At 39.6% G+C, this 16,893-nt stretch overlaps 2 protein-coding genes across 3 annotated transcripts; both read left to right on the top strand.

Annotated features, from left to right (window-relative positions):
• Positions 1 to 1,366: 1,366 nt before the first annotated feature.
• On the top strand, positions 1,367 to 4,770 carry LOC104564221 (fatty acid-binding protein, adipocyte). Its single transcript, XM_061995045.1, has 4 exons — positions 1,367 to 1,485; positions 2,746 to 2,918; positions 3,138 to 3,239; positions 4,552 to 4,770. The coding sequence occupies exons 1-4, from the start codon at positions 1,413 to 1,415 to the stop codon at positions 4,600 to 4,602; spliced, it is 399 nt and encodes a 132-aa protein (XP_061851029.1). The 5' UTR covers positions 1,367 to 1,412; the 3' UTR covers positions 4,603 to 4,770.
• A 5,961-nt stretch (positions 4,771 to 10,731) lies between these two features.
• LOC104559505 (myelin P2 protein) lies at positions 10,732 to 14,651 on the top strand. 2 transcript variants are annotated; one of them, XM_010204520.2, is made up of 4 exons: positions 10,732 to 10,804; positions 12,362 to 12,534; positions 12,775 to 12,876; positions 14,601 to 14,651. In XM_010204520.2, the coding sequence occupies exons 1-4, from the start codon at positions 10,732 to 10,734 to the stop codon at positions 14,649 to 14,651; spliced, it is 399 nt and encodes a 132-aa protein (XP_010202822.1). The 2 variants fall into 2 exon arrangements, with proteins under 2 accessions (XP_010202822.1, XP_061851200.1); XM_061995216.1 differs by lacking the exons at positions 12,362 to 12,534; positions 14,601 to 14,651 and having other exon boundaries at positions 12,775 to 12,860.
• The last annotated feature ends 2,242 nt before the right edge of the window (positions 14,652 to 16,893 follow it).

Genomic DNA, 16,893 nt, shown 5'->3' with positions numbered 1-16,893 from the left:
CACATGGTGGGGTGTTTCTCAAGACAATAATCCTAATTCAAGGTAATGACAAAGTTGAAGGCCTCTCAATTTCCTTTTAAAGAAGACCTGAGCATGTGATGCTCCAAGAAACCCAATTAGGGCACAGTCCTGAGCAGCCTGGTCTGAGCTCAGGGGTGGCCCTGCCTGAGTGGGAGTCTGTGCTGGAGCTCCCTTCCCTTCTGAATTTTCTATGATCTTACAATTCTGTGTAAATATTTTTTTTTTCTACAATGTCATTGCTTACAAAGGCAACAAGTATGGAAATATGTGGCCCAACATGTTTGACGCCTAGCAACAAGCGTAGTATTTCCAGACAATCTCCCTAAAGATAATTGCAGGGACTGGCATCTGCACTTCTACACTTATTAGCTGCTTTTTGCAATTGGAATATCATGTTACAGACAAAAGGAAAGCCTAAGAGATTTCTTGAATGCTTTCTGGTTTTTGTGATTTGAGCTATGACAGAACTCAGGGGATCAGGCAGGGTGGGCTTTGGTACGTCAGACCTGTACATACTCTGCCTCAAACAGATTACTACCTGTATGGTGGGAACAGAAAGCAAACAAAATGTTCAACGACCTTTGGTGGGTCAATAGCAGAATCTAGCTTTATGCCATAGTTATAATGCTGGCCATTGGAACATAAGTCTTCAGAAAGTACAGGAGCAAAAAGGAGAGGTATCTATTTTGTTACTCTTGTTTTCACAGAACCTTATGTCCTATCTCCATCACATAAAAGCAGAATACAGACTATTGGTCAGTTGATTCAGATGGTGCAATGATAAGGACATTCAAATCAAGGAAGCAGTTGTATTGCCTTGCCCTCCCTACAGTCACCAGCACTCTCTCTTGTTGCCACAAATCCGTTTCCTTCTGTAATTCTGTGCCTCTCCAGAGAAAACCTCTGACTGCAGGGGTGCAGAAAGCAAATTAGTTTATCCCAACATGCCTTTCAGATCTTACAGTCAAGGAATTTAGCGGTGTCCACTTGATATGGCTGAATGAAATGAAGGAGTATACGAGAGTATAGGAGAGAACATAAACCTCTGTGGGTTGAGTCTACCTTTTTCTCCTGAAAGACAATATGATTTAATTATTTGCCTTTAAGGCAGAGTGTCCTTGAATGACACAAATAATTAAATAAAAACGAGACAGTGATCTTTGTGCTAGTAAAGTCATATGAATAATAACACTATGACCTACTGGCAAAGGAGGGGTAGGGAAGGAAGGAAAACACTGGGCATTGGGACTACGTCTTCATTGGTCATCTTAGAGTATCATGTGGCCAAGGCTTCTTTTTAAAGATAACTCCTGATCTCTTCGAGCTCATACTATCCTCCTGTCCTGCATTTCTGCTTAATCCTGAGGAAGACTTCTCTCTAGCCTGACAACATGTGTGACCAGTTTGTGGGCACCTGGAAGCTCCTTTCCAGTGAAAACTTTGAGGACTATATGAAAGAGCTTGGTGAGAACTGTTATTTGGAGTTGTTGTTTTTGGGACAGGGAAGGAATGCTGGTTTTGAACTTTATTCCTTACTTGCTTTTTTCTGATTCTTCTGTTTCCCAAGGGTGTTTTAGTCCGGTTGTTTTGATCAAGTGATCTTAAACTGGAGAATCTGACTATGTGTTTGTACGATCCACATAACACAGAAAAACCTTGATTGGGAGGAATAGTTTCACATAAACAAAGTCTATGCATACCTGCATAGCACTGTTATAAATGGGAATAAAACATGCAACTGCAGTATTTTGTGTGGATTAGCTTTTATCCTTGGAGATACAAAGCAGTGTAGTGCTCGAACGCAGCAAGCTTCTCTATGTCTAAAAGCAGCACTTCTAAACTTCTTTATATTGCTATTGGACTAGGAGACCAATTAATTGCCATGGCTATTATAGCAAATGAAACTTGGTAGCTGCCTCTAGTGATTATTAACAAAGAAAATTACAGGAATTCATGCAGATACTTGCAAAATATTTGAGGGATAATACTCTTTTCTGAAGATGTATCCTCCTTGTTTAGGATTAATATTGGGCCTTAAAAGATTTCCACATTCTTTTAGTGTGGAGCAAGTATAGAGTAACTTGCATTGACTGGATCTGTACATGCTAGAAAGCTGTAGGTTTATTTGGAGTTCGTGGGTAAAATACTGAAACTTGTGCAGCATTCAGATAGTTTTCACTGAGACTCTTGCACTCTTAATCTTTACCCCAGATTTTACTCAGGACGTAACCGTCGCCAGCTATTTCTTAATCATTTCCTTTTATTCAGCCTAGCCACTGGTAAATTTAAGAAACGTGCTTTTTTTTCCCTTATTTGTTTGATTGGTTGATTTTGTGGCTTAGAAACTGTCACCTATTTCTGCTTTCTTACTTTTAGATAAAATGAACATACAAGTTAATGTACAAACCACAGCAGTTATTTCAAACAACAGTATATGCAAATATCTGTTGTTAAAATCTTGTCTCAGTCTTTTGAAATATTACTTTTATTATTCTGACAATGACAGACCAGAGAATTTCTTTGTATCACCCTGCTTGGTTTGGTCTGTAACCATACCAAGCTAGTGAGATATTACAGAGGAACCTCTGCAACATGGCATTAATTAAAAAATTCAGAAAATAATAGGAAAATCAGCACTGAAGTTTTGGTGTATTTTTCCCTACCAAGGAAGATAAAAGCACTGAGTAAAGATAAAAATTTCATAGTGCCCTGTCTCATTTACAGGTGTGGGGTTTGCTACCAGGAAAATGGCTGGTGTGGCCAAGCCCAACGTAACTATCAGCATCAACGGTGATGTGATAAATATCAAAACAGAAAGTACCTTCAAAAATACAGAGGTCTCTTTCAAGCTGAATGAAGAATTTGATGAGATCACAGCAGATGACAGAAAAACAAAGGTGAGTCCAAAAATGGCACTTTCCAAATATATCTCTCAAAGGAGACGTGGGAGCAGGACAGAGTTGTGATTTTGACATCTAGTCTAGAAATGCCGCCTTCAAGGGTAAGAATGCTATAAATGCTTTGTGCTTCAGTGCTGTTTGGACATGAAGATGGCATTCTGTTCAGCTCAGAGCGTGATGGAACAGCCACACATTATGGTTTTTTTTCCTTGTCAGAATGTCATAACCCTAGACAACGGCGTACTGAACCAGGTGCAGAAGTGGGATGGAAAAGAGACTATCATTAAGAGAAAAGTGGTGGATGGGAACCTGGTGGTGGTGAGTTCACTTTTATTACATAATCAACAAGTTAATTGTGCAGAATTCATGTTTGACAAATGTATTATTTTGGGTTCAAACATGAGGAGTGAAAACATCTGAAAGGGCTCTGTGCACTTGGCGAGAATTCTCTCTGAAGGAGTCTGGAGCATATATTAAAACTTAAATGCTTTCACTCTTATGGAATAGTATAGAGGTGTCTGTTCATCATTCATATCAAGATATGGTTAGGAAAGAATAGGGACAGAAAAACAATATCCCTATGAGAGAAATTTTTCCATATCAGAATCTTTAAGTTCTGGATGGCCTAAAAGAAGCATTAGCAAAGCTCATGTTAAGTACATCTGCTCTATGCTGATGCAAAGTACTCCTGTTCATCTCAAATGGAGATTCAACCGGCAACTGTGAGAACTGTACTGTCGATCACCAAGAACTGGATGAATGATACAACATTACAGCAGAAAAAACCCCAAACCTTTGTCCAAGCTCTGCCAGCTGGTGCTATCTGGTCAGAGAGTACTGTGCTTGATTGGACCCGAGGGAGGCCCACTTGCAGTTTGAGGCTTCCCTGCACTGCTCTTCAGTTTAGGAAAAACACTTTGAAGAATCTGGGAGGAGACTAAAACTGTGCTCAGAAAAGGCATCTGAGATCCCCATATGCTAGAGAGAGGTATATGTACATAACATTCCTAGAGAGTTCTGCCCTTCCCTAGGGAAAAATAGTATGCCTATAAATTTAATATTTAAATTTCTTTGGATAGAGGCCAGAGGAGAACAAATAGAAATAATTTTTGGTAACGATTTTATTAAGAAATATTGAAAAACACAGAGTTTGATCTATCAGGAGAATAGATGAGGACTGAGTCCAACATGCAGAGGCTAACACCAGCAGCTCAAGTCTGAAAGCTGTGTAGGACTCTGTGGGTATGTGTGGTCTTCTTTGCACACATGTGTACAAGCCACAGCTGCAAAAGGTGAGAAGAAAAAAGACTAAGGCCTAAATCTGGAGTCCAATCACCCTCCATAGAAGTCCTAGGAGTCTTCTTTAGAGCTTTTCAAGAGGAGATTTGAAGTCTCCTGGGAGTCACTGGTGCAGTCCTTTGATGTTCTTTCAGTCTTGTGCTTGTCTTTCAGACTTCTGCTTCTGAAGCTTTCAAACTTAAGAGTCATTGTTTTGGCAATAGCTTTTAGAGGAAGAGAAATGCAGATTTTTTATTATGCTGACTGACAATGGATAAGTAATTATCTACCTTCTGACTGAGAAATCTTTAAGTGAGAGTTAAAAGCTGATTAAATTTGCCTTTCATTCCAGGAATGCTCCATGAATAACGTTACCTGCAAAAGAGTTTATGAAAAAGCATGAGGAAGTCATCTTTGCACAGGATTAATGTTTAAAGCTGGAGAAAAACAACTTAACTGAAGAAGAAAATATTCATAAATCCATTTTAAAGTGAACTGTACTTTTTACAAATATATCTCAAAAGAGTTCTATGCAGCTAGTCTCATTTACTGTGGCTATTCAATAAAATGTTCAGCTTTCTACAACCTGTGTTTGTGTTGGAGTTTTTTGGAAAAGGGTTTGGGGGGAATGCAGCATGGGAAAGGGTGCTGTGTGGGAAAGCATCGTGTGAGAGTCAGTACCACACTCAGTAACTGTGACCCATTTTAGTGCAGAAAGAGTGTTGGGAGATGATCCAGTGAGTGGCACTTGTTGTGTGCCAATGATAGACATAAACCTGGACACAAGGTCCACCCTCTTCCACCCCAAGTGCAAAAATGTAACTGCTGTAACTCTCAACTGTGATTATTTTCTTAACGTCCCTGTCATAGAATCATAGAATGGGATGGGTTGGAAGGGACCTTTACAGATTATCTAGTCCAATCTCCTTGCCAAAACAGGTCCACCTAAATCAGGTCACACAGGAACACACCCGGGCGAGTTTTCCTTAATAGTTTTATCCTAGATTAGACAGAAGGCCTTGAATTAAGAATCACAGCTTTAAAAGTACCTTTAGTCTTACTAAAAAGCCCGTAAAAGTTTGCTAGTGATGCAACCTCCTTTATTTTCTTTGTGTATTTTCTACTAGCTCATCAGGTTAGATCAATCTGGGAACAGAAGCCTCTCTAGATGCAAAGCCCCTTTAAACACCATGTTCTTAACCCTTCTTATTCTTAAGTTACCTTCTTCTACTGCCCTTAGGCCTGACCTCCTATCTCAAAACTTCACGTCCATAGAAGCCCTGATTTCTGCACCTGGGAGGACTCATACTGAGGATGCAAAATAATAAGAAGTCTAAGGAAAGCCTGGACAAGAAGAGCCTGAAAATGTGTGCAATAACCACAAAATGGGCATATGAGCATATCTCAAGCTTTACGATTAAGATCTATGAAACAAATTCCACATATTCCTGACATTCCTGAGGTCAGCTGTCAGAGACAATGGTGCTGAGCCCCTACTGCCAGCATCAGAGACCTTATACACTTGAACTTTCCTCTGCATGACTCAGACCTTTCCCAAGTTTCTGAACTATTAATACAACTGCAGAAGGGAAAAGGAAAAGGACTTCTACAGTCTGGATAAGCTAAGGAATAATTTAAGAGCAGTTCAAAAACACTACTGGTAAATTCTGCAAAAATGTTTAAAAAGCCATGAACAGCTTCCCTGGTTTTTTTAATCTTGCCTTCATTGGTTGTGAAATCTCATCAGCTTGAAGAACAGCAGTTGCATAGGGGAAGGAAATGTGCTTCAGTGTCCCATATCCACAACACTAAATCTACTTAGCACTTAACAAGAATCAAAATTATTTACAAAAGTCAGGATAAAACAAGAGTTTTGTGGCAGAAAACCCACATGACAGAGATCATCACAAGAAGCAGTAACATTGACTTAAATAAACTGTATACAGATGTTAAAGATCAACTCATAGTTTAATATATCCCATTGTCCACAGATACAAACCCACTATATTTCAGAGTTAAGATTTCCAATATTTCAATACTGATCTAGCAGCTTTTCTTTTCCAGTAGTCTTATATACTTAACGAAGTCTGCAGTTACAGTTGTAACATTCACAGCCTGATTTTTCAGAGGCAGGTCATCTCTTCTGAAAGCGTCATAATTTACTTTAGTGCATGGTGAATTAATTCAGACTTTGTAAATGGATCAAGCTACTTTAAACTTCAAGTTTTGGAAATTCCAGTCAAGTGAAATTCTGTCTAAAATCTTTAACAGGACCATCACCATGATGAAGCTTTAGTGATTTTCTTAAAATATGAACATACTTGAAATTTATTCTCTGAAGAAAGCTGAAATTTATTCTCTAAAAAAGGCAGTAGCCTGGTGACTTCTTAAATAAATGGAGATCATTCTTCCCGGGCAAACAAAGGTGTATGTTCTCAGGCCTGGATGGTGGTGATCGCACACATTTCTAAGGAGTAAAGGCAAATCAGTGTTTTGTCCTTGCCTGCAGAGCAGTACAGATTCCCTCTCTTTTATGCTGAAATATTCTCCAAAAATCAGAAACCCTCACACAGCATTCCTCTCTGAAAAAAAAGGAGAGTCTCACCAAACCCCTACAAACCCTATGGGTGACATGCTTAAAACAGCAGATACCCTTCAATGCTGAGAGGAGATCCTTGCCCATCAGCACTACTCCTTTACAGGTTTCTTGGATGACAAGAGGGAGATAGGACTCACACCTGCAGATTTTTAGAAGCTCAGGAGAAAGATGAAGCAAGGCATATTCTGATCTTTGACCTTTCTATTATTTTTTCTGATTTGCTTTTAACCCTTTTTTTCCCCTGGAAGGAACTCTGAGTACTTTTGCATCCTGGCCAGTCAAGCCCAGTGTGCACTGAGCTCTGCAGTCTGCCCTGAGCTGCCACCTCAGCCCCAGCAGCCTTAGTCTGGTCTCATGGGGTGCCCCAGCTAAGGAGACAACAGGCCATTTGCTCCTCCCAGTGGAGCTCCTGGGAAGGGGTAGACTGCTGGCCTTGTGTCTGTAGTCGATCCCTCTGCTCTGCAGAGTCAGTTTTCAAACATCCTTGGTGTCCTCACAGCCAGGCAGGCATTTGACCTCTGAATTCTGCTTTTATTTTTGTTTTCTTCATTACTCTCCTAGGAATTAAGTTAGACTTTTTTTGGTACTGAATTTGCCCATACCATATTTCCTTTAAATACATTGACATAAGTTTCTTTTCTTTATTTCTTTAAATAGTCTCTTCATTTTTAGTTCACTATTTTTATAAATTTTCATCTTCATCTCTAGTGCTGCTTCACAGTTTCCAGGTGAGTTGATTTCAAATCATGTTTTATTCCGACCATAAGCTAAAAAATGGGAATCAAAGCTCCCTCTTACCACATATACTCAAAATCTTTGACACAATTTTTTCCCTTTAAACCTGAAGAAAAGATTGGTTTCTACAGATATTATTTCCACTGAGATATAATTCCCTGCTCTTCTTCATTCTAGACTGTAAGACTTTTAAATGAAAGTGTCAATTTTCCTTACTAACAAAGAGATAGACGGTAGCAATGTCAACATTGTTTGAGACTGCTTAAGACTGGAGTTTTGTCTGTATAAATAATTCTCTGTCACTTTTGTTCCTAAGGTTACTGGTACTGCAGTATAGCTGTTCTATACTGACTAATTTGCTCTTCTTGAATTTCTTTGGGCCCTGATTTTACAATGTCCCAATCATCTTTTATTTCCTGAAGTCACCAGCTTTGTCCTGTTAAGTGCCTTTATGTGGATAACACAATTAAATGAAAAAACAAAGAATGCCTGAGGAGCAACAGTAACGTATTTTCTTATTATTCCTTGAGAAATTTCCAGAGATTGAATAAAAGCAGTAGCTATTCTTTACACAAAAAGTGATAAAATACATCTCTGCTTTAGAAGAGCTGTGTGTGGACAACACCTTCAAAGACTGACGTTTATTTACATGATTCAGTGTCTGCTTCCTACTATGGGCGAGAAAAAGTTCCTCTTTGCTTTGCTTTCATTTGCAGTCACTCTAGATTTTCTTTTCTTACACTGCACTGTAGTTAGACCTGACCAGTAATGGGAATTTCTGCTCAAGTTACCCTTGTTGATGTTATGACGGATAGAATAATAACATTTTCCATAAACAAGCAAAATTTGTAACCGAAGACCTTGTTATTTCCCCACAACCACATTGTAATCCAAAGACTACAATATTTTCACTGCTCATTCTCTTTAAGCATATTTCCCATCTTGCATTTGACACCATTCAAGAGAAGACCCAAACCTCACCCTCCTTAGCCCAACATCAGATCCATCTCAGTCTTTCTACTCTAAATGTAAGAAATTTGGTTCCACAGCCTATAATCCCAGTGTCCCATACAATGTAGGTCTGAAAAGTCCCTATAAGTGGTCATAACTCAGGAGATGTAATCATGTGAGAAAGACAAACAGGCAACTATTCTTTGTACAAGAGAGAAGTCATCTAATCCCTTCATGTAGCAAGTAACCGTTATCTCCAGGAAGATGGTTTAGGAAGGGGAAGGACAAAATTACAATTGATGGGGTTTTACACTAATATCAGGTAGTTTGGGGTGGCTTGAATTACAATGCCTTAAATTCCTGCCCATCAAATGTACATGTGGTTTACAGATCTGTTCTTTGTGTCTTTGCTTTACTAACAACAAGGCAATAGTTCTAAATGTATATCGTAACGAAGGTTTTTGAATGTTCATGCTAAGACTTTTCAGACTTTCAAACTCAGCTTTGCAGAAGACGCCCTGGAGGTCTTGGTGGACATCAAGCTGAACATGAGTCATCAATATGCCCTTCTGATAAAGATGGTGAGTGATGCCCTGGACTGCATTGGGAGTGTTGAAGGTTGAGGAAGATAACCCTTCCCCTCTGTTCAGCACTGGGAAGGCAACATCTGGAATGTTGAGTCCAGTCCGGGACTCCCACGTACAAGGGAGATTTGGGTGGAGGGAGGTGGTGGAGTCTCTTCATGGGAGCAGGAAATGTGTGAAGAAATCTGGCAATAGTAGGACATATTTGAATGCAATCACTTCACAGAATGATATCGCAGAATGGTAGGGGTTGGAAGGGATCTCCAGAGATAATTTAGTCCAACCTCCCTGCCAAAGCAGGTTCACCTCGATCAGATTGCATAGGAACATGTCCAAGTGGGTTATGAAAACCTCCAGAGGAGACTCCACATGACTACTCTGGCATAAATTTACCCTTAACTCTATGACATACCAACTATCCAGGTGCAGAAAGGCAAAAAGAGAGGAGTTACATGCCTTCCTCCCAGCCCAGTAAAACTGGTCTCTGCTCAGCAAGTGAATTTGAACTGAGAATAAGCCCTTTAATGACTTAACATCTGTTCATGCTATCCACCTGTCAAGCACAAGAGCTGATCTCCACCAATGCAGAGATTTCCTGAACCTGCTGTCTTGTAGAAGAAGGGAGGTAGTGAAGTCTGTCTGCTGCTTCTCCTTGTGGTTTTGTCCGGAGCATGTGCAGGGAAGAACCCACAGCTTGGGATCAATGCTCTGATGCAAAGGCAGAAAACCAAACAGTCTAACTCAGTTCTACCTGAAAATAATAAAACACACAGATCCTTTCCAGGATGGATCATGAAAGTAAAAAACCATTTCCTCCCCTAAATCCACATGGCTTTGATATACCTGACTAATACACAGCTGGCAATAGTGGTAATGCTCTCTACGGTTTCCTGAGGAGGGAAAGTGGAGATGGAGGTGCTGGTCTCTTCTCTGTGGTATCCAGAGACAGGACCTCTGGGAACGGTTCAAAGCTGCACCAGGAGATGTTCAGACTGGACATTAGGAAGTATTTATTTACCAAAAGGGTGGTCAAATGCTGAAACAGGCTCCCTAGAGAGATGGTCAGTGTCCCAAGCCTGTCAGTGTTTAAGAGAAATTTGGATAATGCCCTTAAAAACATGGTTTGACTTTTGTTCAGTCCTGATCTGGTCAGGCAGCTGGACTAGAAGATTGTTGTAAGTCCCTCAAACAGAAATATTCTATCCTATTTGTCTTCTCTGTACTGTTCTATATGGTGGTAGTAAGGGAATGGCATTGTGAGGACAGTCAGAGCTGGGTTTCATAAGGAAGCAGTGCTCTCGTGCTTGGTGTCTGTGTGTTGCTGAGACCTCTCATTGCAACGTCCCGTGACTGCCTTGTGGATACAGCGTTAACCTCCTATCCCTGTCCCCACGCACCCCGCAGTGTCCTGACCTATTCAAGGGAGGAAGTCAGGGCAGGCATCACCCGGAGCCTTGGTACCAGCACGGCTGCCTTGGACAAGGTGTACATTGTCTGGCCCTGGCACAGCCTCTCCTATTGGTCCGTCCTGGAAGCTATGGGGACTGGCCATCTTTAAAAGGGGGCCAGAGAGGTCTGAGGCGGGCACGCAATCTCTCTGACTCCCTACCAAGAGCTGCTGTGGCCACTGCCTCTCTCTGCAGGACTTGGCAAAGCCTGTACAATGTGTAACCGATTTGTGGGAACCTGGAAACTCATCTCCAGTGAAAATTTTGATGACTATATGAAAGAATTGGGTGAGAAATGTTTTCTTTCTTTCTTTCTTTCTTTCTTTCTTTCTTTCTTTCTTTCTTGCTTCTTCTTGCTTCTTTTTATTTTTTTATTTTTTAATAAGCATTCTTTGGGAATATCTCTTGTTTGTAGAGGGTGCCTTCTTCCCAGCCACAAAATCGCTTTGATTTATTTTCTATTATAATTTAATTTCTTTCCTTTAACATCTAAAATGTAAAAAACAGAAAGGCAGGTGCTGAATTACTATAATAAATTTACTTCCATGTAACTGAACTGATCTGATCTAATTTAGTTTTCTCTAATGAGAGGAATCTGTGGAGATGCAGGGTTTTTTTAAACATTTCTCTTGATTGCACCATTAAACTCATGACTTGTGATAATTTACAATATATAATGGAGCTGATATCTCTTGACACTTTGGTCTCAGTTGTCTAAATCCCATGAATGAATCTATCTGTTACTGAAGAATGCCAGGAATGTAATAAATTAGGCATTGTTTTTCATGTTAATGTTGTCTCCATTCCTATATAGCAAGTGCATAGACAGCTACAGCACTGCTTTTGCTACATCAACGATTCACTGAGACACTGACTCCTTTTATTTGAAATGGTAAACTGAATAACAAAAGAATTACAGTTAATTAATTAACCAGAGGAAGTGTGGGATGAAAGTCCAGCTATAGATATTTTTCTGAAGATCTGAACATAATTGTTTAGTATAGAATAATTACTGTAAATAGTGTTTTACTTTCCAGATAACTTTATACCCTTCAATATGGATCTTTCCATCTGAGCGTAGCAGAGCAATAAAAAAGGCAGTAACTCCAGCTATCCGCTTCCTGCTTTTATATAATAGCAATACATCATCAGTGGCCTTCATTCTACCTTGCCTCAGAGCTCACGACTTGTAGACAATGAACTGGACTTTAAAACACTAGGCAATGTAAAAGGCCTTTGACATGGGATTTTCCTTGAAGCTCTCTGTAACTCTCTGTTCTCATACTTTTAACATTTTTTATATTTCCCACTTGCACTTCTCACTGAGGTTTAGATGTAATGATCCTTCAGGGGTGTTAGTAACAACCTAGGAATTGTCCAGTCTCCAATCTGTTTGAATGGTTACGCACCAGCATTTTGGCAGTTCAGTATCCATGCAGCTGGTTAACAATAGTGCAAATTCTCAGATTTGTCATTTTTCTTTTTATTATTATTTTTGCAAATTTTTATGAGAAATAATCTTTTTCTCTAATTTTTTTCTTCCCATTCTATCTCTACACAAATTCATGCAGATTTGTAATCATCTGTGTTTCTTCTTAGCTAAATGTATACATGCATATATTCATGTATACCCCTATTTCTAGCTGAAGGTGCACTTTATCAGTTGGGGCTGCCTCGGCCTCTGACCACAGTATTTCCATATTCAAAGAATTAATGTCTCATCTGAATCAGGCATTAGAGTATTTAGGAAGAAAATGTTCCTTATTCTTCCACTGATGAGTTAAGAAAGCACACTGAGCTCCTTGCTTGATGGAATATAACGATAGTTTTGTTTCTGAATTCTAGGAGTGGGCTTAGCCACCCGCAAACTAGGTGGCCTGGCAAAGCCCGATGTGATCATCAGTATGAAGGGAGACATAGTAACCATCAGAACTGAAAGCACCTTCAAAAATACAACGATCTCTTTCAAACTGGGACAGCAGTTTGATGAAACAACAGCAGATGACCGGAAAGTCAAGGTAAGGGGGCTGATGATCTCTGAGTGTTCTTGACATCCTACGAGAGCATCAGGAGGAGTTTTTCCTACCCCCTTAATGCACTTTGAGGTTTCCAAACTGTTAAAAAAAGTACAAATAAATAAATAGTATGGTGCTGAAACTAACATTACTAAGCATGTCATTAGCCAAGAATGTGAGTCTTACTGAAAATAAATTGCTACTCTAATCTTCAGTTTGAAACTCTTTTCTTGGCCTTTACAGAGTGTCATAACCTTGGAGAAAGGGGCGTTAATGCAAGTGCAGAAGTGGAATGGGAAAGAGACAACGATAAAGAGAAGACTGGTTGATGGGAAAATGGTGGTGGTAAGTTCAGACTCCTTGTATGCTGATACAGATCAAGAGGATGCAGTCTTCAGTTTGCATCTATCTAAACATACTACCAGTTTTGTCTTTCTTTCCATCTTATGAGACAAATTAAGAGAGATAAAAAGGAAATCACTCTTAGGAAACAAGCTGGAAGGAAGTAATAATTGTTTCATACAGCAAATTGTCTTTAAAGTGGCTATACTGGCAGATCTGCTGTAAATTGACAGCATACTTAGTGCTCTTAAGATTTTTGTTCCTAAAAGAAATGAGGTTTTCAAATAGCAGAAACCTGTGAAACACAAATGAAAGTTTTCAATTTGAGTGCTGTTGTCCCTGGAATGGCTCTTTCCTTTTTCCCATCTTTGGAATAAAACCTGTATACCTTAGAAAATTGATTTTACACCCTTTCACATGTCTATTTCTGCTAAGGTACATCGATTCACACACTGCTGTGTGCATTTTCCATGGGAGCATGCCGAGCACAGCGAGCAGGTGCTTGAGGTTTATTGCATGGAAGCCAGAAACCCTGTGCCCACCCCTGCCCATGTGGTGACCAGCAGCAGGGACAAGGAGCAATGAGAGTCGTGCCATTACCAGGAGCAGGGAATGCTGCCTCTCCCTCTTCCCTCATTCATCCTGCCTCTCTCCATCAGCCATGTGAAAGTCATGGGTTGGCCAAGACATGCTGATAACACATTTTAGGGACTCTAGTTGTAACGATCACCATTGAAGTTAAGATTTCACTTTTGAATGAAAATACTTTGTTAATTAAAGTTTTTAAAGAGCAGAGCCAAACTAATTTCACAGAATCTCAAGGGTTGGAAGGGACCTAGTTCATCTAGTTCAACCCCCCTGCCAGAGCAGGACCACCTAGAGTAGGTCACAGAAGAACTCATCCAGGTGGGTTTTGAATGCCTCCTACTTGGGTGACATGTTTGAAATCAGCAGCATTACACCTTTACATGCCAGATTGTTTTGACTGCATTTTGATTTAGGTTCTTGTGCATTTGGAAGGGTGATTTTCTTTTGCATTCATCACAGAAATTACTACATTTCTGTGGGGTTTTTTTAAATTATTAAACCACCTTTGCAAAGCAGAGACATAGGGTCCCCTGTTCCATTGGTGTCCTGCCACCTGCCCCTTGAATTGAACAGAGTTGTGGAGGAAGTCTCGTCTTCTGCAGTCAGATGAGGTCTTTTTTTAAAGTCCTGTCACCTCTGTCGCACTTGTCCTATGGCTGTGAGTCACCAGAAGCCATTGAAGGCCAATGGGGTGAGACAGTCAGAAGAAATATTTTGTGACTCATAAATGCAAAATTTTTTAGGCCAGAAGCTTGACCTCTGACCTACCCAGCCTATTGCTGCTTCTTCAAAACACCTTTGTAAAATTCAGTTTGTGGGCCGTGGTACAATAAACTAGGTGGGGTTGATATTTCCTTCAAACAAGCAATAATACCAAAGAAGGTAAATTTGTTTCTGGAAGCTGAGCCTGATTTTGCAATCTATTTGTCGTTATGTGCTACTAATTAAGTCCTAAGATATTGCAATGGAAACTGTTCCACTTGTAATATGAGAATAGCTTTCTCATTTGCTCTAAAAATTATGTAAAGATGTAAAGATGCAAAACATGACATCTGGATTTTCACTGACTTCAGAGGTTATTGCAGCAGACACCTGCTGTCTGCAAAAGGTTTATATTAATCTTTTCCTTTGTGCCTTAGGAATGCGCCATGAAAGGAGTTGTCTGCACTAGAGTCTATGAACGAGTGTGAAGGAATTCCCTCTCTGCACCAGACTGGGACTGGCTCCTAAAACTTGGCTTAGTTCAGTGGCCAAAGCCTCATGCATCATGCTGCTTCATTTTCTTATTTTCTTTAATTGGGAAAATGACTACATTATAATTTGGTATATCAGAGCCATAGTGTAACTAATCCAAACTATTGTGGTGACCCAATAAAAGCTTCTCAACATATAAAATAGAGTGTTTGTCTCCACACAAATGATATAACTTTTCTTTCTTGGATGGTGTCATCTTCTCCTGTCTATGTAAGTTGTCAAACTGTTTCTGAGTAAAATGAAGCACAACAGCTCTGCTTCTGAGAAAGGGTTCCCACTGTTTTCTTGACACATGTAAAAATTATAATCTCATGGATCCAATATTTCTTTCCTGTAAAAGATTTTATTGCTGAACAGTTTCTATAGGGAAAATAATCTTTACTGCCAGAATCAGTATGATTTATTGTTTGAGATTTATGATTTTACCACATCATTGTTTCATTCTCATCCCAAAATATTTACACTTCTTTCAGTACCACTTTTTGTATCCTGACATTTATTTGAAAGTGAGTAGATACGATACTGGAGGGAAAAATTATTGGAATATATTCCCACGTTTCTTTGCCAGAAGAGCTCTCAACCTGTGAAACAAAGTGTAGAGCAGATGTCAATGAACTCTACAAGTCTTAAGGATAGAGGGCTTCATTTTGGAAAATGGTCAGCAATCCTGACCTATACTTTTAGCACAGCATTTAAGCATGTGCTTAGTGCTAAGCACAGGAATGAGATTTTGTTGGGTAGATTTTACTATCAAGTTCAGCTGAGTATCTAAGCTGTTTGTTGGAGGAATGAACTGCAAAGGGAGGCATTGCAGTTACTCTGCTTTAAACTACAGGGAAAAAAAAAGAGATAAAACAAACCTATATTTCTGGAAACCTATTTAAACAAAATGCACTGTAGCAGCTTGTTTATTTTTGCCTCCAATAATTGGTGTTCAATAACACAACATTCACACTAACCACATAGAGTATTTAATCCCTTGGCATTGCTTCCTTGCTACACTCCTGCTTTCTCTGTGTGGTTAAAACAACTGAGAGGCATATGTGTTTATTTTGGCTTATTAGGAGCTTCAATGATGATGTGAACCTTTGCCTACTGGTTTTACAGTCAAAAACACAAATTCTCAAGGCTGAAAGAGATCCTGAATTTCAGAATCTAAATTGATTTGTCCAAGCAGATGGTTAAGAGATGAATATCGTATGTGAATCCAAAGAGTAAAGGTCACCCTTCTTCTCTATCCATCACTTTAAAAGCTAGAAAATGAGTCTAGCTTTGGATGCATTTTTGTGTAGATGTGGACTAACTGGAGGGAACTGCCAGAAGGCAAACAGGATAGATCTTAAAATATACGAGCTGTGAGAGAAGGCTGAAAGATTTATGGACAGCAGTTTTAAGGAAGAGTTTATACTGTTCTCTAAGCTAGATGGAGAGATAAATTCCCCATATTTAGCCTTACCATTAAAACTCAGCTCTGTGAGTATTGTAGAGTTTCTGTGATCCTCAGTGGCTGTAACAAGGATTGGAAGCCGCATAATATCCCTTGATTCCTCTTTTGTAAATATACTTCTGTAAGAACAGTCATACAGCATGAACTGTTATTGTACATGAGCTTCCAGCTGATTCTCCTAGACTCTTAACAGAGAGCTGACAAGCCATTTCTTACAGCTCAGAATCTGCCATGGACACAGAAAGACTTGTGAATCTGAATTTTTACTCTATAACTTCTTTGTTTCCTCCCCTTGATTACAACATGGTCCCAGAGGGGCTGCACGGACTGCCTGCCCCAGCCCGGCTCTGGGAAGCTGGAAGTTGTCTGGAGCCTTTCAAGCAGAGCTCATCTCTTGCAGGCAAGGGAGTAGTTACAGCTACAAACAAGCTCTGTATTTCCTCTGCTTTTCCTGCTGCAACCTGTAAATTCTTACCCAAGGTTAAATGGAAAATTTTTCTCTCTAACAAATATCAGTTTTCAGATTTTTATTTCCTTGAGAGAAGGAAATAAACATTCACTTTGGTACAAACTGTGGTTTTTCCAGATTTGGAAACAGTAACAAAAGAAAAAATGCAAAGGACTGCTCACCTTGTCCTCATTTATTTATTTACTTACTGTCTTGTCCTTTTCTGTGACATAACCCTCTCTCTCTCCTCTTCTCCTTATGGAACTTTTATTTTCATTTACTT

The sequence above is a fragment of the Colius striatus genome, chromosome 4, assembly GCF_028858725.1.
Source record: "Colius striatus isolate bColStr4 chromosome 4, bColStr4.1.hap1, whole genome shotgun sequence".
In the NCBI taxonomy this organism is placed as follows: Eukaryota; Metazoa; Chordata; class Aves; order Coliiformes; family Coliidae; genus Colius; species Colius striatus.
This window is presented reverse-complemented; position numbering and strand designations above follow the sequence as displayed.

What these genes read in the sequence shown, in the direction of transcription:
- LOC104564221 (XM_061995045.1), top strand. Translation starts at nt 1,413, where the DNA reads ATGTGTGACCAGTTTGTGGGCACCTGGAAGCTCCTTTCCAGTGAAAAC. An exon ending in GGACTATATGAAAGAGCTTG is followed by an intron (nt 1,486 to 2,745) that starts GTGAGAACTGTT and finishes TCTCATTTACAG; the next exon opens with GTGTGGGGTTTGCTACCAGG. An exon ending in TGGATGGGAACCTGGTGGTG is followed by an intron (nt 3,240 to 4,551) that starts GTGAGTTCACTT and finishes CTTTCATTCCAG; the next exon opens with GAATGCTCCATGAATAACGT.
- LOC104559505 (XM_010204520.2), top strand. Translation starts at nt 10,732, where the DNA reads ATGTGTAACCGATTTGTGGGAACCTGGAAACTCATCTCCAGTGAAAAT. An exon ending in TGACTATATGAAAGAATTGG is followed by an intron (nt 10,805 to 12,361) that starts GTGAGAAATGTT and finishes TCTGAATTCTAG; the next exon opens with GAGTGGGCTTAGCCACCCGC. An exon ending in CAGATGACCGGAAAGTCAAG is followed by an intron (nt 12,535 to 12,774) that starts GTAAGGGGGCTG and finishes TGGCCTTTACAG; the next exon opens with AGTGTCATAACCTTGGAGAA.